Genomic DNA, 25,084 nt, shown 5'->3' with positions numbered 1-25,084 from the left:
GCTTGACCTTGAGGCCCGCTGTGTCGAACCGATGTAACACAGCCTGCAGCCGGTCGGTGAAAGACGAGTGGTCCGGGGCTGCGATCAGCATGTCATCTAAAAACGGCTGAACTCCAGGGATACCTTTTAGGAGTGAATCCATAAAAGATTGAAAAATACCCAGTGCAATCGAGACTCCGAACTGGAGGCGGTGCACCTTGAAAGCCCCCCTGTGCGTCGTGATAGCCTGAGCCTCGGCTGTGGCGGCATGAAACAGCAATTGTTGATACGCCTGGGCCAAGTCTAATTTGCCAAACACCTGGGCCCCCACTAAAGTGGCCAACACATGGCTCACCACTGGCACCGGATACGCGTGTGCCTGCAGGGCTTTGTTAAGCGTGCATTTGTAATCTGCACAAATGCGTACTTCCCCATTCGGCTTAACCGGGGTGACTATGGGGGTTTCCCACCGGGCTGACGCAACCGGTTCCAGGACCCCTTGTTCCACCAGGCGATCTAGCTCAGCCTCAATCTTAGACTTCATTGCAATCGGCGGTAGCCTGGCCTTAATGCGGATAGGGCGGACAGCCGGGTCCAGGTCCAAGGAAATGGGGGGTCCCGAAAACCACCCCAGGGTGCCATCAAATACTCGTGGAAATTCTGCGCACACGGTGCCAAAGTCCTGGGACTGGACTTGGTTGATCCCGTGCAACGACAGTCCCAGAGGGCCGAACCATGAGAGTCCCAGCAAGCTTGAGCGCGGTTTCTCCACCAGCAGCAGTTCTAAGGGACCGTTAAAGTCCTGGAACTGCACCCGGAACTTGCCCCAGCCCTGGATCTCCACACGGTTCTTATTAAAGTCCCGTAAAGCGAACCCCTGTGGTTTCCGCAGCCCCCCCCCCTGTGGACACAATTTGCAGAGCATATCCACGGAGATAAGGGAGTATGAAGACCCCATGTCTACCTCCATACTGCAGGGGGACCCCTCTATCCTGACAGTGACATGCACTTTGTTGGGGCCATCGGGGGGCAAGTTACACACCAAGTGTTGCTGGTGATGGGTCGATATGGAGTGGAGGTCCATGTGCTGCTCCGGTGTGACCTGGTGAGCTGACGACTTCTGGCGTTGGCCTCTGAAGCGGCAAACCCTGGCGATGTGCCCCGATTTGTTGCATTTGCGGCAGATTGCGTTTCGGAAACGGCACGACCTGCGCTCATGGTCTTCCCCACAGCTGGCGCTGGCCTTGCTCGTTTTGGAGGGTGATTGATGTGGGCACTGGGATGCCCGCTGGCGGACCTGTAGTACCTCTTCCTCAGCCGAAGCGTTGGAGCCAACCGTCGCTTGGGTAAGGTGGACCGCCTTGACGCGGCGGTCTTGATGGGCCTTTTCGTAAGCGGTGGCCTCCCGGATCGCTTTATCCAGGTCCAGGTCGTCCTGGCAGGCCAGCCTCCTGCGGAGCTTGGGCTCCCTTAGCCCCACAAGGAACTGGGTCAGCAAGGTGTCCACTAGGTGGGGAAAGGAACAATTGGTGGCTGCTCGCCTAAGCCCGGCCAAGAACTTGGAGGCCGGCTCGTCCGGCCCTTGGACCCGCGCACAAAAGTCCATGCGCTCAGCAAACTTTGTGGGCTTCGGCGAGAGGTGGTCGGTCAATGCTTTCACCAGCACGAGGTAGGGCTCATCCTTGGTCTGCTTAGGTGCTATGAGGCCCTTGAGTAGCAAGACGGTGTCCATACCGCACGACCGAAGGAGATGAGCTTTTTTCTTCCCCTGGTCCACAATGTCGTGGCAGTCGAAGTAGTTCTCCAGGATCTCGAGCCAGGTCTCCCATTGTGTGGGGCGGGAGATATCGAAGGCAGCAATGCTTTCCTGGGTGGCCGCCATCTTCGTGCTACACGTGGCGCGACGGTGGGAACGGCGGGAATTAGCGAGCGTAGGGAAGGAGCGGCACGGTGCTGCCTTGTAGTCAGCGATGCGGTGCTCAAAGTTGTGGAGCGGCGCGAAGAGCTGCACCTTCGATGAAAAAGGCCGATGACGGCAGCGGAGGCGATTTCGGTGAGGTGACTCCACGTGGAGGCGAGTGGCGTAGATGGCGGAGCGATGCGGTGCTGCTCTCGGGGTCATCGGTGCGAGGCTCAGTGTTGCGGTGCGGTGCTGCTCTCGGGGTCAGCGGCGTGATGCTCGGAGCTAGGGAGTGGTGCGGTGAGCGGCACTTCTCGAAGATGCTCGATGCTGGCGGCGGTGGCAAATTCGGCGCGGCAGCTCATGGCGATGTCCGGAACATGGTCTCTGTTCAGAGGGAGAAGATCCCACCTTTGTCGCCAGTGAAAAGTATGCAGATGGAGAGTGATTTCAGCAAAGTGTACTTTATTCGATCAGGAACAAGACGGCTTTGGCTGGCTCGCAAGCCGGCTTATATTCCCTGAGAAACCGCCACCCAAAATACCCCCCCCACTTCCCAATAGGTTATTTACAGTGGCCGAGAGTCCCATTGGCTTCTTGGCCAGGAACCTAGCCCCCTGATTGGAGCGGGCTAGGATCCGCATAGTCCATTGGAGTGAAGCTCGATGTTTGTCTCTGGACTTGTCAGGACTTGATACACTACATGCTCGCTCACAACTTTAATGCCAGTAGCTCACAAAGTATAATTTTTGCTCACAAGACTCCACAGCTCAGGGGGAGCATTGCTCATTAGATTTTGGAAGCTAAGCAGGGTTGGCCCTGGCTAGTATTTGGATGGGAGACCTCCAAGTAATGCCAAGTTCACTACACAGAGACAGGCAATGGCAAACGTCTCTTGCCTTGAAAAACCAACAGGGTTGCCATAAATCAGCTGTGACTTAATGGTACTTACCACCACCACCACCTCCATATTAGGTGTAACAGGGAAACCACTGCTAAAAACAGAGAGAAAACGAGCTACCCTGGGCTGTCTGGAATTTCCATTGCAAAAACAATTTTACACAGAATCGCATCAGCAACGAGATCATCACATAACATCACACTAGTAAGAATGTAAGAAGAGCCATGCTGGATCAGACCAAAGGTCCATCTAGTCCAGCATTCTGTTCACACAGCAGCCAAACAGCTGCCTCTAAGAAGCCCACAAGCAGGATGGCTGCAACAGCATCCTCCCACTATTGCTCCACAGCAGCTGATATAAAGGGGCATACTGTCTTTTGTACTGGAGGCAGCAGATATCCATCAAAACTAGTAGCCATTGTGATAAATAGCTATTGATAGCCTCGTTCTCCATGGATTTGTTCACTCCCCTTTCCAAGTTGGTGGCCATCACCACGTCCTGCGTGGCAGTGAGTTCCATAATTTAACTATGCACTGTGTGAAGGAGTACTCCCTTTTGTCTTTCCTGAATCTCACCTTTAGTGGATGATCCTGGTTTTTTGTATTATGGAAGAGGGAGAAAAGTTTCTCCCTGTCCACTCTTATAGACCTCTATAATGTCTCCCCTTACTCACTTTTTTCTAAGCCAAACAGCCCCAAGCATTTTAACCAGTCCTCACAGGGCAGCGGCTCTAGCCATCTAATCATTTTGGAAGTTCTTTTCCTGCAACTTTCAAGCTCTAAAATATCCTTTTCCAGGTTTTCAGATCCGAACTGTACACAGTATTCCAAGTGCAGTCTCGCCATAGATTTTTATAAGGGCAGTATAACAGTGACAGTTTGATTCTCTATTCCTGCTCTAATGATGGACAGAATGCAATTTGCCTTTTCCACAACAGTTGCACACTGGGTCAACATTTTCATCAAGCTATCTACTACCACCCCAAGATTCCTTTCTCAGTCTGTCACTTCCAGTTCAGGTCCCATCAGTGTATATGTGAAGCTGGTATTTGGTTTTTTTGCCCCAATATGCATCACTTTACACTTGCTCACCTTGAATCTCATTTGTTGTTTCAATGCCCTTCTTGCAATTCAGAGAGATCCTTTGGGAGCTCTTTGCAATCCATTTTTGTCCTAACTACCCTAACTAATTTGGTGTCATCCACAAACTTAGCCACTTCACTACTCACCCCTAACTAGGTAAAGGTAAAGGTTTCCCTTACTCTAGAGGGCGGTGCTCATCTCCAAGCCGAAGAGTCAGTGCTGTCCAAAGATGTTTCCATGGTCATGTGGCCGGCATGACTAAATGCTGAGATGCACAGAATGCTGTGACCTTCCCCCAGAAGCGGTACCTATTTATCTACTTGAAATTTCTTCTAGGTTGGCAGGAGCTGGGGCCAGAGACGGGAGTTCACTCCATCCTGTGGCACTAGGGTCTCGAACTGCCGAACTACAGACCTTCCGGTCTGCAGCTCAGCATCTTAACCTCTGAGCCACTTCTAACTACAGGTAATTTATGAACAAGTTGAAAAGCACTGGTCCCAAAGAAGTTCCCTGAAAAACCCTGCTGCCCTCAGTCCTATAATCCTAATCCTTTTGCATTGTTTATTGAATGTTCCATCCTGCTGATTGTATTGACTCACTCTGTGTAATCTGCCTTGAGTTCCAGTGGGAAAGACAAAAATAATAGAAATAAATAACTGACCATTTATTCCTACACTCTGCTTCCTGTTTTTTAGCCAGTTTCCAATCCATAAAGACTTGGCGTGTTTTCCTATGACTAAGATGTTTGCTCAGGAGTCTTTGGTGAGGAATTTTGCCAAAAGCCTTATGGAAATCCTGATAAACAATGTCCACATTTATTGATACTTTCCAAGAACTCTAAAAATGTTAGTGAGCCATGACTTACCCTTTGCAGAAGCCATGCTGGTTTTTATTCTATATGCTTGACAATTTTATCTTCAATAATGTTTTCCATCAATTTACCCGGCGCAGATGTTAAGCTAACCAGCCTGAAATTTCCCAGATCCCCCTGAGTCCTTTTTAAATAAATGGATGTTACATTAGCTACTTTCTAGTCCTCTGGTACAGAGGCTGATCTTAGGGACATTTTACATATCTTAATTAGAAGACCAGCAGTTTTGCATTTGAGTTTTTTAAGGAATTCTATGATGGATACCATCTATGATGGATACCATAGGAATTCTATGATGGATACCATTCTGTGATGGATACCATGATGGATACCATGATTTCTTAGTTACAATTTGTCTATAAATTCTAGAACTTCCTCCCTTATTCAACGCTATTTACCCCAGCTCCACATCTTCTCCTCCACATCCATTCAGGACCAACAGTGAAAACAGATGAGAAGCAGCAGCCCAGGTTAATCAACTTCTTTAGTGAGATTCTTCTAGTACACATTCACAATGTTTGTCTATTCAGTTTCTTTGCAAAATCAGTTGATCAAACTTACCTTGTTCACAAATGCCCATTTTCATTCAAGGATGTTGCATGGGACAATATGTTCGCAACCTGTGGTTTATGTTGATGTAGGTAGCACCACCTCAGTGTGGCAGTTGGAGGTACTGCATGTTCACAATTGATTGGCTGGCCAGGATTATTTATGCTGGAGGGTTATCAATGGGTTGCCACACATTGTTTAAACTGAGTTACATTTCAAGCGTGTGTGCTGCTTTTGGTCTACGCAAGTGACAGAATTAAAAATCAGGGACGTGCACAACATTTCTTGGATCAAATTGTACACCACGGGTTGGGATCAATGGCTTGTTGATTCCACAGAAAGTTGATTCCTGGTGCTGGAGGACCCGCATGGAAAACAACAAAATTGCCCTCTCCCATCCATACTTCGTCACTAACAAGAGAGGTCAAAGGATATATTTATAGGCACACAGCTCCCATTGGCATCATGTAAAACTGTTGAAAAGAGCTTATGCACTTCTGCTAACCTCAGTGGTGCCACGTCCACAATTTGGGGGGGGGAAGGGGGGGAAACACTGTCACCTTACCTGCCTTTGAGGGAAACACCAAATGGCTTCTGATACCCTGCAGACTTCATTTATCCAGCAAAAAAAGAGAGAGACTTCCTATCAAGACACAGTCTTCAATCTGCACAGTACTGATGCACTTCATTCATTCATTGGTATTCCTATTAAGGTTTCTGGGAGGAGGAGACACATTGGCTTTAAACCCCAGTTTTGTCCATTACAGGATTCATATTGATTTGACAATGACTTCCTTCGAGAAGCAATCCTAACTACAAGACCAAGTTATAGACTCCAGCTCTCTTTGGACTTCTGGTTAACTAATCTTGTATTTGCCTATTGAAATGTTACCCAATATAGCCCAGCCAGCTTGGTCCTTCTCACTAGGAGTTTGGCTTCCTTTCAATACCAGGTCCCTGTGCTGTTGGACTGGCGTCAGGCACTTTTGTCAGTGGAACAGAACTTCCCTGCCTTCCCCCATCCCACCACAGCCCACTGATTTCCCTGAAATGTTGCTGAGATGTTGTTGGCATGTGAGTCTGCAACAGGAAGGGGAAATTGGCAGAAATTACATTTCCCCTTCTGTTAGGGGAACATTTAGTCTGTCTCCAAGCCATTATCTCAAATGTCTTCTGAATGTCCTCTCAATTTCCACAATGGTTTGCAATGCAGGGCTCTTGTCTGAGCCCTAAAGTCTTCATGGGTACATGGATCCCAGCCATTATTGACAACATTACGGCAGCACAATCCAAAGAAAAAGGAACTCTGCTCATGGAATGGGGTCTTCCCCACCTTCCCTTTCATTGCAATTTCCTTGTAAAAGGGGGACCCTTGGGGGAAATACGGGGTGCAATACTGGGGTCTGCAGCAGGAACAGGAATTGGTAGAAATCATGTCACCCTGATGTGTGGTACAGAAAGGTAGATTTTGGATCCAAGCGACACAAGTAGCACGTTCTTGCTGTTCATGCAAACCCAACATCCCTAAAAATAGCTTCACTAGCACATTTTTCATTTACTATTAAAATACCTACTTCAGTGATAGAGCTCATTATTTGTAATTGGACATCTTTGCTAATACACTTGATGCCCTTTAATTGGAGCCCGTTTCCTCATTAACTATCTTGTGACTAAACAATGCCTGGTTAGAAGAGGTGTTAAACTCTAAAATCTTCACACAAACAAGAGGGATGCCCAGGCTTCATGAGGGAGTTCCCCTCTGCTCTGGTGTTAGTACATAATTTCAAGGAGCTTTTTTTGAAGTGGGGGGGGGGGGAGAAATAAAATCTCGCTTCCCCCCCTCAGTTTTCTTGTGGCAAACTACACTTTGTTTCATCTCTAGGATCTGATTTTGAGGGGGTAAGTAGGCTAAAAAAAAGAATCGTATCAGTTTTCCCCTTGATCCTTTTGTCTGTTCATTAAAACCTATTAATATAAAAATAAATTATCTCAAATCATTCCATTCACTCTAATAATAGTCAAGAAACTCAACTGTTGGTAAAAGTTAATCCATGAAAAATTACCCTGCAGTCTGGTTACTTACAGAACTACAGAACTACACAGTCCTTGTGTGTAGTGAGAGATGATATGAGGACTTTATAACATGTGTCATGAATTTTGTGCCTATCAAATGCACACCAGTGCTTTTCTGTTTGTAATCATAGCGAGCAGGGAGAAGCAGCTTTAGCCTTTCCCTGCACTGTTTCCACATCCTCAGTTTGTACTGTGTGCTGCTATTGGTGCCATCGCAAAGATGTAGGCGGAGGTATCTGAGTAGTAAGATTTCCATAATGGAGCCAACAGTGGCTCCACAGGAAGCAAAAATGGCACTGGTGGGAGGAGGGCTGAGGCTACTTCTTCCTGTCAGCAGAAAAGGGCCAACATACACCCAGGAGGCACAAAACACAGATTACACGTGTTACACAAAGTCCTCATGTTGACTCCCAACATACAGAAGAACTTTGTAGTGTGAGGATTGTCCCTCAGGCCATCAGCTTCCTCAAAGCACAACCCCAAAGTGCTTTCATTTGTGCCTGCCACAAGTGCACCCTCTGAATACTGGGAAGCTTTTAAACAGTGGAAATGAGGGGAAAGCGGAGTCACCAAGTTGAGGTGGGAAATCTAAAAGCTTGCTGTCTGAGCAGAACTCTCAAAATCTTATTGGCAGGGGTCGACAAAAGAACTACTGTATTTGTAGCTAAATTTCTATTCCCTGAAATGAAAATATGGGCCTAGATAAGGTCTTGCATATGATTTACTCAGATTCTAACCCTTAAACTGTTAGATATACTTGGTTCAATGAAGCATGGTAGAGATTTCACATAGTTTTTCTGCTTCTGTATGGCTTGTGGGCTATAATAAAGACTGGCTGACTGACACATTTGGGCCGTAAAAAAGGCTAACTGACTAACATATTTGGATGTAGCTGCTAGAAAATTCAGTTCTGTAACACTGGCACTGGAATGGGTAAGCTGTGCAGTTTAGAAGGGGCTGAATGGTGGACACCCCATTTATCTTTGCTGCTTTCCTCCCCAAGTGCTGTACAAATACTCAGACAGAAGTTTTAATGACAACATTTGTGTTTATTTTGTCCTTTTTATAAATGGGCACAACACAGGAGTAATTAAAAAAAATAAGACATTACCATTACAGTGCTACATTGGCAAATATTATTTTTTATCATTTTTAAAAGGTTTTGGCCATTGACACTGGACAAAAACAATTAAAACATTTTTTTAAATTTTATCCCCCACCCATCCCTCTTTACCCAACACTAAATAGCAGTTTCAGTACTAAACTCTAGAAGAGTTATGTACATACAAAAAAGTGTTTAAGACAGGTTTTAAAAATATTTACATGCATTGCTTCCCAGTGTTAACTGAGTAATACAACACTCTTTTTCCCATCTATGTTGAAGTGTTCTGTTGTTTCTTTTAATAACTCCCACAGAGTATGTGCTAACAGGTGCTTGTTTCCTTTTAAAAGCCTTCTGGGAAGCAATTTTTGGATGTTTTATTTTTAAATCTATACACGTTGGGATTCTATTTACAAAACAACCAGTGGGCTAGGTTTTGTCCCAGAGATAAGAGAAAATTGTGAAGTTGTTAAAAACAAGCAGGTTGTTTTCGTGGGTGAATTTTAGAATGTGGCTTTATAAAACACGGTAGCGATGTTATTTTTTTTAAAATCCTGCTTTGATTGTCAGTTGTGAAGGTATTACTGTATTTAGATCCACACACACATACAACAATACACCCATGACACTAAAATGCTGGGGGACCTTTGAAAAGGAGTTGAGCAAAGTCAGAAAACTCAGCTGCTAAAATTTCAGGCAAAGCGAAACCGAACATTCATAATACATTCTATGTTCAGACCTTAAGACTGATCTACAGGTTGTGGCCTCATCTAATTCTATAGGGTACCTTCTCTGTGTATTGTTGGGGGGGGGCGGGGACCAGGGCTGACCCTTACATGAAAGAGGCTCAGGAAACCATTTTAGGCAATGGATTTGGGGTAATATTACAGGGCATATTTTTTGTTGTTTACTATTAGAGTGTGATCCTGCTAATTTACTCACTCCATCAATCCCAATTGGTCTCCTTGCCAGAGCTCTTTTCCAACAAGATTTTTGTCTACATGTCTAATCTTCCTAGGCATACCCTTTTTTCATGGTCATGGTCAACTTCTTCCTTCCTCTTTTGCTAGCAGAAAAGATAGCAGGATCCAACCTACAGACTTTCTGCAAAGGGACTGATCAAAATAACAAAAAATAGGTAGCTACAATTTCAGGAAAAGCAAAACGGAACATTTGCAGCACAGTCTATGTTCCAACCTAAAGACTGATCCGTGACCTTGTCTACCAAACTTGTATATCAAGCTGTCTTGAACTGGCCCTTAAGACCACTGGTCCAGATATGCCAATCCTGACTACATTGGAGACCTATTACCAGTCAAGGTCCCAGGAACAGATCTTTCTTAGCACTGTTAACCAATGATTCTTCTAACTAGAGATGACAGGGCTTTCACCCAGAACATTCGGTATGCAAAAAGACATGCTCTTCCACTGAGCAGGGGCCAATCCCAGAAGGCAATAGTTGTGAGGCAAAATCTGTAAGCTTTGTAGCCCATTTTTTCCCATCTGTGTTTTTGGCAGCCTGGAGGAAAAGGATAAGCTGGCAGATGGGACTTCCTTATAAACAGATCTTAAACGGTGGTTTCAATCTTGTGGTAAAGGAGCCAGGCACTGAGTATAAACCAAAGCATTATTGGTACTTATTCAATTATGTTGTTGACCCAAGGAGGTCGAAGCTTTCGTGATGCCCACTAATAAGGAACTCCTGTCCTGCTTATGTACATATTTTAAATTAATCGTGTATGTGTGTGTATATACATATAAACAAACCCCCATGTATATATACATATATATACACACATTAGCTACATTCACAATAGCATATTATTGCCACAGTTGGACTTCCATTGGCTGGAACTAGTTTTGATTCAATTCAGCATGGTGCCATCTTGCCTGCCACTGTACGAGACTCTAGTAAAATCATATCCAATCAAAGCTCACTGACAGCGTTCCACAGATACCAAAAAAGCTTTAAAATGTCTTAACAGCCAAGAGAAGAACAAATCCTGTTAACTGGCAATTTTGTTCCATCTCAAGATCCAGTTTCATTGGCAAGGTGAAAATGGGATCAACACTTTTGCTGTCAAGATCAGGTCTGACGGACACCACTTAGGTCAATATTTTAAATGAACAAGAAGGTCCTTATAATAGGCAAGTATGACAATCAAACCATCAAGAGGGGACATCACAACAATCACTTAAGAACCCTCTTTACAGTGCTCAGATTCGCAATGGATTCACTGGGGAAGGATCATAAGTTTCCAGGAACAAGATATAAAAGTTAGATTGCTAGGGAAATGCAATTATTTAACAACAGAAATATGGCCTAGGTTGTAAAATCTAGAATGAAAATATACGGGATATGTTTTGAGTCAGACCATTGGTCTATCAAATTCCATATTGTTACTTTAACTGACACCAAGCTCTCAAGAGTCTTACACAGAGAAAGACCTTTTGTGCCACTAACCACCTGGAATTCTTTAAGTGGAGATACCAGGGACCTTCTGTGAGCAATGCCCATGCCCTCTCTCAGCCTCGCCCCAAATTATGGTGGCCCAATCAGTAACTATCACAATATCCAGGAAAGTCCTTCAGCCTCCTGAGGGGTTTATATGCCTACTAGAGGGTACAAGGGACTTGGGGGTCACTATCTCTCCACCCCTTCCTACCTGCTGGATATATTTAAAGTCCTAAAAATCATTGCTTTTTTCTTCTCTCCCTTCCCTCACCTCATCTGAGTCAACACTGACGGTTTTCTTGAAAGGTTTTCAAATAAGGCATTTAAAGCTGAAATGTCATGTTCGTTAATGTCAGTCATGCTACCAGGGGGCTAAAATACTGAAAATTCACTATTTATTGATTTTGAATGTGAACAGACTTCTCGCTGCACTACAAATTGGTTAAAAGTTGTGCAGCATATGATTTCAAAAGCCTAAAAGATAACCCAGGTAAAATTTAAAAAATTGAATTGCAGTTTCTCTTGGAATAGCCACTCCCAGCTATCCCCCCCTCTAATAGCTACCAAAATATAATTTTCAATTCCAAGACATGCTAGATTTATAGAAGTGTTTATACTTATACCTATGCACAGATTTTAATGCACAGTTTAGGTATACACAAACATTTTTCACTTACTCATAGTCCTGACCTGGATAACACCCAGCCAATATTCACGTTCTGCAACTGGTTCCTCAACATGTTATTGAACCTCAAAAAGTACACGGGGGGGGGGGGGGGGCGAGAATAGGGATCCAGATTGTTCCACTAGGAAGGGTTTTGGGGTTTTTTTAAAGCCTGAAAGGCTTGGGAATGGTCAGTCTGAAGAAGAGGAGGCTGAAGGGGGACATGATTGCTCTCTTTAAGCAGACATGTTGGTTTGAAACAATAGAACAAAGTTAGAGTCCAATGGCACCTGATGAAGTGTGCATGCACATGAAAGCTCACACCTTGAATAAAGCTTTGTTGGTCTTAAAGGTGCCACTGGACTCTAACTTTGTTCTGTTTGAAAGGCTGTCATTTAGAGGAGAGCAGGGAGCTGCTCCTGTTGGCAGCAGATGATAGGATTCACAATAATGGGTTTAAATTATGGGTGGATATTAGGAGCTGGATATTAGGGGGGAATTTACAATAAGAGTAGTTCAGCAGTGGAATCAGCTACCCAGGGAGGTGGTGAGCTCCCCATCACTGGTGGTCTTCTAGCAGCGACTGGGTGAACGCTTGTCAGGGACACTCTAGGCTGATCTTTGCGCAGGGCATGGACTAGATTGCCTGGATGGCCCCTTCCTATTCTATGATTTTTTTAAAAAAAGACCTTTTCCCCTCTCTATCACTTCCCTGACTGAGACTCCTCCCAGTTCCTGTCTTTCCCCTTTACTAGGTCTAAAAGCAGACCACAGAACAATTTCACTTAAGGAATGGGGGTAAGTTAACCCTCTTACCTTGCATTGCAATGTTGATCCATACCGCATCTCCCACAGAATCAGGATTTCCAGTTCTGGATCTCCAACATACTAAGTTTGGCCACAGAAGACAATCTGAATCAGAAGCCATTTTCTGATGTATTGGTGCCTTCAAAGGGCCAGCAGAACCAAGTCTCTGATGTTCAAAGTAACTGTTTAAAATATACACCCCAATCCAGTGAAGCCCTCCAGGATCATGCCCATCTCCAAGTCACACCAGCCCAATTTTATCAGTCATTTCAATGGATGGAGCTATCCACCACCGATGGGCACTTGAATGCATGTTTATTTCTAAGCTGGGTGCTATGCTTCATAAACATTTCTTAATTTTAATTAGCTGATCTCTTGACTCCTTGCCTTAGATTGCCTCACCTCTCTATCCCTCAGTTCCCCCAAAGAGATCAAAATCAATCCCAACTTAGCAAGTGAAGGTTGCAGAGATCGGTACACTATGGCATAACTTTTATGGGCACCTTTGTGCATCAAATGTCAGTTGTGATTTTCCCCAATTTTCCACTGGACTGTGGTGAGCACCACCACAAACTGACACAGAGATGCTCCTGCCAGCCCATTTCTACATCATTAAAGTGCCTCATGTCTGTTGTAATAAGTAAATGAACATCAGTAATGGCTAAATTTAAAATGGGTTGGACTTTGCTACACTGCCTCCCCACACAACAGGTGGGAAATGATAACTAGGGGGCAAGAAGGGCTTGCTAGTCAAAGGAAAGGTTTGTGGGCTTCTCATTAACCAGCAATGGAAATTCCATTATCCAGGTCATTATTTACTGCTCAGAAAATGGGATTTGTAGTTTTATTTCTGCCTCCCCAGAAGGCTCAGGAAACTACAAATCCCAGCCAGGAAATGACAGCTAAAAGGAATGCCATTTTATTCTTATTTCCCAATAAAAAGAGGTCCTGCAAAGCATCTGTATTTACTGACCAGTGCTCACCAGCAGTTTCCCCTTTGCAAAAGTAAAGTTTTTGTGTTCAGAGAGAAAATGACAGGAGAGAAGGCCCATGTTGTTCATTTTTTGAGCACTCCTTTTGAACACTCGAACACTCCCTTGAGATGCTTTAAGCATTGAAGGGGAATGCCTAAAAATGGTTTTTGAGGCAAGCCAAGGCAGGGGTATGCTTAACTGGACTTATTTTACACAACAAAGCAACCACTGGATGAAGTCAGAACAGACCTTAAAATGGCCTTTCCAGAGTTGTGGTAGAAGGTATTCCTTCATGGGTGCAAATACAATCAACACTAACATGGAAACATGTTAAATTCACTAGAGCCATGGATCGTACATACTCATCCCAAGTCTCACAGTGTCGTAGGTGTAACAATAGCCTGATAAAGTTTCTGCATTTATATAAAAAAGAAAACTGTGCCCTTAATATTAAGACCTTAAAAGAGACCTTTTTAAAAAATTCCCTCATCATGCTCACAAGACTTCATTTCATTATGACTTTGACTACCCCTTTATTTCTCTGCACCAGAGACCTGCAAGTGTATTTCATGGAACAGTTCCCCTAAATCACAATTCATGAACTACTGCAGACAAATTTGTCAGGATACAGTCACTTCTCCCTGACCTGGATGGCCCAGGCTAGCCCAATCTCATCAGATTTCAGAAGCTAAACAGGGTTGGCCCCGGTTAGTACTTGGGAGGGATACCACCAAGGAAGTCCAGGGTCACTACACTATGGCAGGCAATGGCAAACCATCTCACCTTGAAAACCCTACAGGGTAACCATAGGTCAGCAGTGACTTGACAGCACTTTCCAATTCTTATGAGTCTCTCTTCCCAGTTCTCATACATGAGGCAGCTGGTGTAGAACTAGGAGAAAGTAATCCTCTAAGTGAGGAGTCTTTCTTCAGTGGAATTATCCTAACTCTAGCAGAAGGATTTCACCAGAGGAGGAAGAGTCAGCATCCAAAGGGAGTTGTATGACCTAACCCCTAAAGGAATAGCCATGAAAGGTCTACAGCTATATAATCAAGGATGGTTTTCATTGAGAACAGGTTTGTGGAATAAAATGACCAGGTGGCTTTGTAAGTAGGGTGTCCCTTTCTTTACGATGGGAAATCTCCAACAGCCCAATGGCAAACATGAACAGATTTCACCTTGACACCAACCACTCTCAAAACAGACTCATCATATTTGAAGGTTATTTCTAAGACCAAGTAACATCTGACTGGTTGGAACGAGACGTCGATACCTTGAAAGCCTGGCCTGTTGCTAGTTCCTGAAGTCTTTGACAAGGTTTGCATTCAAGGATGACGAAGCAGAAGACTGAGGAAGCATAGCAATGGCTCTGTAAGAGATGCAACAACTCATTTTGACCAATTTCCTTATTCTTCAATGTGTCAGAAAGCAAAAGGCCAGCCATACCACTCATTCCATTCTCCGTTAGTGAAACAGCCATAGCTGAGTTTGCACAAGGTGGGTTAAATTGATGGCACTGTCCTTATTATTTTATTGTTGGGGGAAAGGGTGGAGTTCCTTTCCTTTGGGTACCTTTAAAGTCCAGCACAGCATCACATTCCACCCTATCCTTTGCTTGCCTTCATGCTAGATATAAAAGATAACCTAACCTTTTCACTATGTTTTTTTGTTCTAATGCTATAGGGTGTCTGCCTTAGCCATTTTTAACAAATAAGTGTGCCATCTCCTTAAAAACAATGCAACACCAGAGATCTGATTGGACTTCCTGGATGTTGCTTGGAATCTAAGCTAAATAGTCTTTTGCTACGATGGGCTCATTATGGATCTTCCACCTATGTTTGACTTATGTACACTTGGAAATAGCTAGTCCGCACCCACAATTTCCTCCTTCCCACCTGACCGTACAAGCTCAGTTCAGATATTGTGCAGAACCATGAATTAATGAAACAAATTATGGTGCATTGATCGGCTGAATACAAGACATTCCACTCCTGTTATTCAAACCAGTAGCTGAAGCCACGTTTTGAGGTGGGTTTCTCAATCACAGTTATTCTTACCTACATTTTTATGTGATGTCCAGTATCCTGTCTTAATCTCGTCTTGGTTTTTAGTGTGAGGTGCAGTGGTCAGGAACTTGGAGATCCCGGATTGAATCTCCTTCTTTGCCATAAAAGCTCCCAGGGTGGCCTTGGGTTAGAGCCAGTTTGGTGTAGTGGTTAAGTGTGCGGACTCTAATCTGGAAGAACCGGGTTTGATTCCCCACTCCTCCACTTGCACCTGCTGATGTGACCTTGGGTCAGTCACAAGCTCTGGCACAGCTGTCCTTGAAAAAGAGCAGTTTGTGTCAGAGTTCTCTCAGCCCCACCTACCTCACAGGGTGTCTGTTGTGGGGAGGGGAAGGGAAAGGAGTTTGTAAGCCGCTCTGAGACACCTTTGGGTAGTGAAGAGCGGGGTATAAATCCAATCTCCTCTTCTTCTTCTTCTAGAACCTCTCAGCCTAACCCTACCTCACAAGGTTGTTGTCATGATGATAAAATGGAAAAAGGGAGAATGATATAGTAAGCTGCATTCGGTCTCCACTGGGGAGAAAAGCAGTATATAAATATCTAAATAAACCTTTTAAGATAATGAGCAACTCAAAATTGTGATCTCTCTTGCCTTGCACCACCTCTTGTGAGCCATCTCCCCCCATAACTAAATGAGTATTTACTGAAACAAATCAGGGCTGAATAATCATTTGTAAAATCAACCGGGGTTTCAAAAACAAACCATAGTAAACCAAGGTTTCCCCATTATATCTGAACTAAGCCATACCATTTTCTACTTCACCCTTTTGCAACATTTGTATCAAACACACAGTCTCCTTTGTTCATCCAACTTTATATCATGTCCAGTGTATGGTAGCTCTTAATATCTCAGACTGGTCACAGTGCTTCAGTTAAGGTGACCATACAATGAGCTGTATTCATACAATAGGTTGAATCCAAAGGGGACTTTCCACTTCCAAGACAACTCCTTCTGAGAGTGGAAAGGCATCTTTGGATCCAACCCAGTGCTTTGGTTGACACAATTTTCACTGGTGTTTGCCATTTCTGCAACTGGGGTTGCAGAATCAAAGCACAAATTGCTATTCTATTCCAGGCTTCTTTTCAACAGCATATGTTGTATCTGTACGCTTGGCTTTAATTGCCAATATGTAATAGCTAACAGTTGTCTTTCTTCGATTCCATTTTACTGCATACAAACCAAAGTGGTGGTTCATCTGTGTTATGTAGAATTTCAACCCTGCTCTTCAGTAGCGTTTGTGTATTATCTACAAACCCACCTCCTCCCTCACCCAAGTTGGCAACAAAATGTTCAGCTACTTCATACTACAGGACAAATTCACATGAAATGTGGACCCCCCCTGCCCAAACAGATGTCGATCAATTAATTACTATTTTGGGAGGAAAATATAGTTTTCCTCAGCAGCTGTTTACATACTTTATCACCTCTTTATCAAGTTCTATTTCTATACAGCATCATATAGATTGAAACAATTGCTTAAGTACATCACGGGCTCACACTATTCTGTTTCATCCATGTGCTATGCCTCTTCCCTCCCCCACCACCCTGTCCAAAGAAGAAATGGGTCAAACAAGATGGCTCGGATGTGTGACATCATTTGTTTCCCCCCTTCTATAAGACATGCTTTTTTTGAGCATCTATTCTCCTTCCCCATAGGTAAATCCTCTGGAAAGGGGTTGCTTGTTCATCTGTCTGAGCCCAGAGTCCTGTGCTAGGATTTGAAATGTCACAGTGAAACCCAGCTGAACAAATCAAGGCCCAAAGTTGAACCCAAACCCTCTTTTAGCTTAGGAGATCCCAAGTTAGGCAGCCACAAAACAGGAACAGTAACAAGAGGTGTGTTGTCAGGAACAAAGCAAGGTATGGAGGTTGAAGGTGGTCTCCGCAGACCACGCGAGTTCTCCAGTGAAGTAATCCAAAGGCCCAGCTCCAGCCTGGTTCTGCTTGATTGGGGCACTCCATGAGCAGGTGGGATGTCGTTCTCCTTGCCCTGGAAGTCAGCGTAGACCATACTGTGTCACTCTTGTCTACAAGAGCATTGCCACGTGCTATAAATCACATGGAACACCTCATACATGAAAGTCAATGCACCAGTTCTCAGGAGGCGTTAGTCCAGGACATCCTGTTGCTAAAAAAAATGGCCGAGTGGCTAACTCAAGCACCAATCCAAGGAGATGGCCAGTGGGTAACTGAGATTGCTACCTGTTTGTCTCCTTGCGCTGTTTAAGTCCTCTGAATGCTTCCTGTGCTGGAACATGATTCGAGTGTTCCTACCTTTTAAAAAAAGTGATAAACAGTAGAGGTTTCTTCTATCCTCCTTGTTATAATTTCACAGACCGATTAGAAATAGAGAAAGAGGCTAGGTGAGAATAAGAGAGAAAGGACAGCATCAAGACAAAGAAATGGCGAGGCACTCGCGGTGTTCTTTTATGCATAGAATTCCTCCTGCTTGTCAGGTTTTTGGTAAGTGACGCTCGCCTGTTTTGGTTCTTCCAGTGTGTAGCTCCCCTCGTCTTTCTTCTTCATCCGGTAGATCAACAACATCACCAGGAAGGCGGCAAAGAGGGCTCCTACAACCCCACCCACGATCACAGCTGTTAAACAGAATGCAAGAGGAGAAGAGTTAGCAATACGGAAGAAAGAAGAGAAGAAATACAAGACGTTCTCTTATGTATGTCAGCCTAGAAGCAGAACAAAGGGGGCCTGGGTTCAGGGGTGGACTGGCCTTTAAACTTGCAGGGAAAATTCCGGAGGGGGCGGTGCTGGCAGCCAGGAGCAAACAGAAGAGAGCCATGAGTTTTGCCAATATCACAGGGGCCACTGGGCTCAGACCCATTGGACCAGGGCAATGGCTGATTCCCACTGGGTGAAGAAGCTGAGGACTCTACTACTACTTGCATTACTGTTTGTTCAACCAATGTCATGAACAGGAAACACAACAAAAATACTGATGGGGGTTAGAGGTCTGACGTGTTATCACTACTATCAAATATTTTGTGACCTGCAAAGTCATTTGTTGCTGGTCACCAAGCCACCACAGACACTGGCCTCCAAGCTGAGGACTCTGAGGAGGAAGCAGCTGATGTCCCAAGAGACTGTATCCTCCAAAGGACCTCCAGAGGACCCCCCCACACACACCTCCTGGGGAAAACTCCTCCAAAACCTTCAGCCCAGGGCCAATGGAAGCCCTTGAAATCTCTCTTGAACTGACCCCAGACTAGTTCGTGCATTCACAGGGTAGCCAACTGTTCTAGAGAGGTGGCTTGTACCCTTAGCCGCACTTCAGGCACTCAGTCTACTTTTATCCTCTGTTGGAATACCACCCAAGCTATTTGCAGCACTGAATCCAGCCCCAGTGAACAGCCCCCTTGGTCCTGTAATTGCCTTGACTCTGCAGACCTCAGCCTTGAGGAAGACAGGACCTTTCAGCACCACCCATGATGGCGAGTCTCAGCTCATCAGTTCCCTTCTCCTACACCATCATTCTTGGCACTGCTGGCAGAGTGGCCCCTCTCTGCAGGCTGCTCAGCTTGACTTGTTCCTGAGCCATTTTGACCTCCAGGCAACAAATACTTTTTAATAAATGAAGGCTCCCACTCTCCTGACTTTCTTCGAACTATACAAAATGGAATTATTCAAGAGGGCTTTTTGCATAGGTAAATAGGACTGTATTGTAATTAAACAGCAAGAAAGATGCACTGGTAAAAAGAGAGGGACTGTGACCTACACCACTGTCTTCCTACCTACCACTATAAGTATGCATCAGACCAGGTAGCTTCTACACCACTTAATGTTTAAAAGGTCAGGCTTTGTTTCAGCTTTAGTTGAGATTTCTGTTTGTTTTCTGATTTCTGTAGCCCCAATTTGATTGCATTGCTCATTGGATGTCCCATCCCATTGATTGTACTTGATTTACACTATGTAATCTGCCCTGAGTCTCAGCAAGAAATACACACTATAGATGACCCCCCAAAAAATAAAGACTACAAGATCCATCTTTTTTCTGAGTGGAAGTGGAGGTACTTGGTTTCCTTCACAGCACCAAATCTAACAATCCATCCATCCATCCATCCATCCCTCTGTCTCTCTCAACTCGTATCTACCTCTCTATCTACCTATCAATATCTGTATCTATCTATCTATTGAGAGATATTAGCTATATTAGATAGATTAGATACACACACATATATCCCTGCTTAACTACCTAGGTTCTTGCTCTTCTGGATGTGGTCCAGAATTGCTAAACAAATACCCCTGCACACGCCTTACCTATGAGCACTTCTTTCCTCTCCAGAATGTTTTTTTGAGGGAGCTGCGCGGCTGAGTTTCCCGAGTCTATCGTATTGTCTATGAGCCCCGGCTCAGCATTCTTCTTCAGCCCGGGCCCTGCTGCTGGGGTAACCAGGGCAACCACCTCATTACCAAGCTCCGTCCGAGTCGTGTCCTCCTCTTCGTGGATTTCAAAATCTCCACTGACAGGGACTTCCAGTTCGTTATTCAGTGCCGTGGAAAGGGTCACATCCGGAGGCTCTGTCTGTGAGAGCAAACAAACAGGATATCGAGAGTGGGAGGGAGAGAAAGAAATATCCATTCCTTCCACTGTGCAAAAGAGGGGCACGTCTACCAGGCTGACAGAAAAGTGCCTAAGGGGACAAGGAGCAGATGGGCAACACAGAGGAAGAGGAGCATTCCGCACACCATTTTCGTTGTAAAAATCAGATATTTCCTCTTCAATCCTTACTAAAGGTCAGGGGTGGCCAAACTGTGGCTCGGGAGCCGCATGCAGCTCTTTCACACATATTGTGCTGCTCCCGGCAGGACGGCTGGGGAAGCTAAATATTATTAGCAAACAAATTATCATTGGACAAATAAATATCATTATCAATATTTGCTTTTACCGCTTTTGTTATTATTTTTGGCAGTCTCATTTAATGTTAATAAATAGCAAATCTGCACATTTCCCAGTAAAAACGTGTAGTATTTGTTCATGTCTTGTGGCTCTCAAACATCTGACATTTATTCTATATGGCTCTTATGTTAAGCAGGTTTGGTCACCCCTACTATAGGTTATATTGAGGACCAAACAAACATGGCTGCCTCCATGATAACTAGTTTGGCCTTGAACCTGGCTGGCTGAATACCAGAAGAAGGGGGAAGCTGAATGAAGAAACCTCTCCCCTAACTGATTCCCCCCCCTTTTCTTCCTTTCTCATTATCCTGGTCACTGTCTGTCTGGTACCTCCATCCTCCAAGGCTTTTCTGGAAGACAGATTATTAATCCAGAACTTCACAAGGCCTTGCTAGCTCCCGTTATCCTTTCTCGCAACAGAACTCGACTGAAGGACAGAAGCTGCCCAGAGCTACCTATGAAGCAAGAGTTTAAATCATTTTTAAGACAAATTACTGCACTACTATGTTAAAACTTTCTTCACAGTTAGATCTTCTCAGGTTGAAGAATGTGCATGACAGCAGTGAACAGTGGCAAATTAACTCATTCTCTCTGTCTTTCTTCCTCATCAATATCCTCAAGCAAGACATCCAGCAGTAAGGACTTGCTGCTGAAATGGAGACATCGTATGTCATCACAGAACTGCAAAAATACCCCCCCCCCAAACCCTTGAATATAAGCAGTCAAGAACATTCAAAGTTATTTAAAGGGTACCCCTTGCTGAGCTGGAAGCTGCAATGCCACCTGCTGGCCACATACAGTGGTGATGGCAGAGAGCAACCCAGCAGCAGGCTCCTTTGGCAAACTACCACAATAGGACAGCAAGATGCCCCAGATCTAGACTGATGAATACCTTCATATGGAACTTAAGTAGGACAGTAGGGAGAGGTCATTTTAGTTGTGTGGCAGGGGGAGAGCTAACAGAAGCCAGGACACCAATAGGGGGAGAGTGATCCAGAGAACCTGGGGGAAAATATCCACACTGCATTCTAAGTTTTTTTGTCCGAATATAACCAGACTTCAGGGAGGGAGGCAGGCACCATGGTATAGCCCAATCTTGTCAGATCTTGGAAGCTAATCGGGATCAGTACTTGGACTGGGGACCACCACAGAAGGCTCTGCAGAAGAACGGCAATGGCAACGGCAAGCCATCTCTGCTTCTCACTGGACTTGAAAGCCCCTTGCTGGTGTTGCCATAAGTTACGACTTGATGGCCTATACCTACGTAACCTAACTTTTCCGATATATGAATCTTAGTGAACTGATAGCTCTTTGGAATGGGTATTGTTTTGAACCAGTCTCTCTTTGTAACAGCCCCCCCCCTCTATTGTGCATATAAATCAGCTCAAAGTATTTACTCTCTTATGCATCTGATGAAGTTAGCTCTGACTCACAAAACCTGTGTAAGGGCTCTCTCACACATGGTTCCACTAGAAGTCTCCTCTGCCGGTTCTCCTCTTAGCTTCAGATTTAGAACCCTATGGGGAATTTATTTATTATTTTATTTACTCCATTTCTTCCTAAGGGCTTTCTCCCAGAGCAGCTTACATTACTGTCCTCTCCTTCATTTTATCCACAGAACAACCCTGAGGGGTAGGTTAGGCTGAGTGTGCGACCGGCCCAAAGTCACCCAGAGAGCTTCCACGGTAGAGTGGGGATTCAAACCTGGCTGTCCCAGATCCTAGCATGACACTTCTACATTATACTGATTCAATGAGAAATTCAAGCACTGAGGTCTTTAGAAGTGCCCCGCTGGATCAGATCAGTGGCTCATCTAGTCCTGCATCCTGTTTTACACAATGGCCAACAAACAGGGCACAGAGACCAAATCCTTCCACTGATGTTGCCTTCCAGAACTGGTAATTCAGGGGTTTACTGTCTCCAAGTGTGGAAGTTCCCTTTAGTCAACGAGGCGAGTAGCCATTAATGAACCCCTCCTCCATGAATCAGTGTAATCAATCCCCTTTTAAAACTGTGTACGCAATGATCGTTTCCTACAATACAAAGACCAATGCTTCTTCTGCCTGTTTGGGTCAGTGGCCAGGAGGGGGAGGCAGAGACTGATCAGTCCCGCACACCCACGCCCCCCCCTGAAACAAGAGGCTTTGCCTGTCAGGAAGACAGAGCTCCAGATGTGGGGAAAGGTGGCCTTGTGAGGTTTTTATTTTAGGACCAAAGAGAAAGGTGCCTACATGGGCAGACTGAGACATCTAGCTGGGGTTCATATTAAATGTCCTGCAAAATGGTTTATAATGGAGGTAATTAGTTATAATCCTGCCCAGGAGGGAGAGGGAGAGAGGCCCATAGAGATTACAAAAAAGAGTGGAATTTTTCCAGATACCACCTCAAAGCATCCTGAACAGAGGCGTGCCTGGGAGGGAAATATTGTGTAAATATTGATGTCAGAAACTCTTAGATAACATCACACAATGAAATGTCCCAATATGTTCCCACCACCCCTGCATCAGCTGGGGGGTTGGGGAACACAGGATAAAGAAAGATATTACATATACTGAGTTGAATTGAGACTAAAATGTCCCCTAACAGAGGAGGTGTAATTTCTACCAATTTCCCCTACCTGTTGCAGACCCCCCCCCCCCCAAGTTTCCCCTCGGTGCCTTTCCTGAGGGTCTCCTGTCACACAGGAGCAGCATTTCAGGTGATTGATCAGCTGGAGCAGAACAGGGGGCAGAAAAGGTCTGTTCCATTGACTACCTTTCCTTTCACTACCAGAAAATTTAGTCTGGATCCCACTCTGTATACTATCTACCTCTCTGCTGGCTTGTGAGGGCTTTCTCAAGGGATACCTCCTAAAATCTGATGTTTGCTTATTTAGATACTTAAATGCTACTTTTCTTCCTAAGGAGAACTCAAAGCAGTTTAGGACAGTGTTCCGCATTTCTGTTCTCACAGTAACAACCCAATGAGGTATGCTAGGCTGAGAGAGAGCAACTGGCCAAAGTCAACCAGTGAACTTCTGCAGGTGATGTGGGGATTCAATCCTGGGTAGTCCTGGTCTGACACTGGATTTCCTACAAACCAGCTGAAAGAAGGAGCAATAGATTCCATCCTTTTTTAAAAAATGCTCTTTAATAATCTGAGTTATAGCTTTTTGTAAAACTGCTTGTACATACTAATGGAAAACAATTATTCTATCTAGTACATTTTATCCCATTTTTCTTGTAAGGATCACAGGGTAGCATACATTCTCTTCCCAATTTATCCTCCCCATGACCCTGTAGGTTAGGTTGAGAGTGTGCCACTAGTCCAAAGTCACCCATTGAGTTCTATGACTATTGTGGGGGTTTGTACTTGGGTTCATACTCGGGAGGGGCTGTGGTTCAGTGGTAGAGCATCTACATGGCATGCAGAAGGTCCCAGGTTCAATCCCCAGCATCTCCAGTTAAAAGATCTGGACTCTAATCTGGAGAACTGGGTTTGATTCCCCACTCCTCCACATGCAGCCAGCTGGGTGACCTTGGGTCAGTCACAGTTCTCTCAGAGCTGTTCTCTCAAGAGCTCTCTCAGCCCCACCTACCTCACAGCGTGTCTGTTGTGGGGAGAGGAAGGGAAGGAGATTGTAAGTTGCTCTGAGACTCCAAGTGAGGGGCAAGTGATATGTAGGTGATATGAAAAACCTCTGCCTGAGACCATGGAGACCTGCTGCCAGTCTGAGTAGACAATACTGACTTTGATGGCCCAAGGGTCCGATTCAGTATAAGGCAGTTTCATGGATTCATGTGTGTTCTCTCAGGTATTTGTGTACATTCACGAAAACTGAAACTGGTTATCCCTGCTTCATTTTATCCCAATAGCAACCCGAGAAATGAATTAGACTGAGAGAGTGTGATTGGCTCAAAGTCATTCAGAGAACTTTGAGGCAACATGGGAAGTTGAACCTGATCCAAGATTCACACTGTGACTACTACCACAGCACTGGCTCTGGTATAAATAAATTATAAATAAATGCTGCATATCCCTGCCACTGCAAATCACCAGCTCACATGAAGTAAAAACTGCAATCAGTTGTCAATGAGGAGGAAGTATAGCCAACATATGCTGTCAAAAGCAGGGCAACTGCCTTAGCTCATGAACATCTAAGTCTGACAGGTAGCCAGATAGGAAAGGGCCTTTCCCAGGCAGTGTCACCAAAAGTGTGGAACTTCATCTCCAGAGCTATTCTCCTCCACTCTCCTCCCGGGTAACAATTTGATGCCAGGCTAAAGCACTACTCTTCAGAAGAGTGCTTAAGCTTCTCTATCAGGGCTATTTTTGGGAAGGAATGCACAGGAATGGAGTTCTGGCTGGCTTCTGAGCCCAGGAGGCGGGCACATGCAGCAAGCCCCGCCCCCTGCTCCCACCAGCCCTCAGTCGGGCCACGAGGAGCAAGAAGCAGAGAGGTAAGTTGCAGAGTCCCCCCTCCCCCGCATTTCCCAGCCCATGTCGAGGCGCGGGGCCCGTGGAAAGCCTGCACTGCCTTTCCTGGCCCGCACCAAGGCGCAGGGCCCGGGAAAGGCCTGTAGAGCCCCTCCGCCTTTCCATCCCCTCGCCTTGATCAGGGGTGCGTGTGTGGGCCATGGGCGTTCAGGGTGCCCACGGCCTGGCTGGTGCGGGGTGGCAGCAATGGGGGCTTGATCAGGGTGGGGGGTGGGCCATGGTGGGGTGGCAGGGCCTTGATGGGTGGTGTGGGCGCCGCAGGGGGGGCGGGGGGT

At 45.2% G+C, this 25,084-nt stretch overlaps 1 protein-coding gene across 1 annotated transcript in view; it reads right to left on the bottom strand.

Moving 5' to 3' along the window:
• Nucleotides 1-17,297: 17,297 nt before the first annotated feature.
• SDC3 (syndecan 3) overlaps nt 17,298-25,084 on the bottom strand; it is a 44,724-nt gene continuing 36,937 nt past the window's right edge. The window contains exons 4-5 of the mRNA XM_015423377.1: nt 19,694-19,958; nt 17,298-18,018 (exon numbers count right to left, since the gene is read on the bottom strand). Of these exons, the coding sequence (XP_015278863.1) occupies nt 17,852-18,018; nt 19,694-19,958 (432 nt within the window). The 3' untranslated portion in view covers nt 17,298-17,851. The remainder of the gene's footprint in view (nt 18,019-19,693; nt 19,959-25,084) is intronic.

This window comes from Gekko japonicus, unplaced genomic scaffold, assembly GCF_001447785.1.
Source record: "Gekko japonicus isolate JY-2015 unplaced genomic scaffold, Gekko_japonicus_V1.1 scaffold1743, whole genome shotgun sequence".
NCBI lineage: Eukaryota > Metazoa > Chordata > Lepidosauria > Squamata > Gekkonidae > Gekko > Gekko japonicus.
This window is presented reverse-complemented; position numbering and strand designations above follow the sequence as displayed.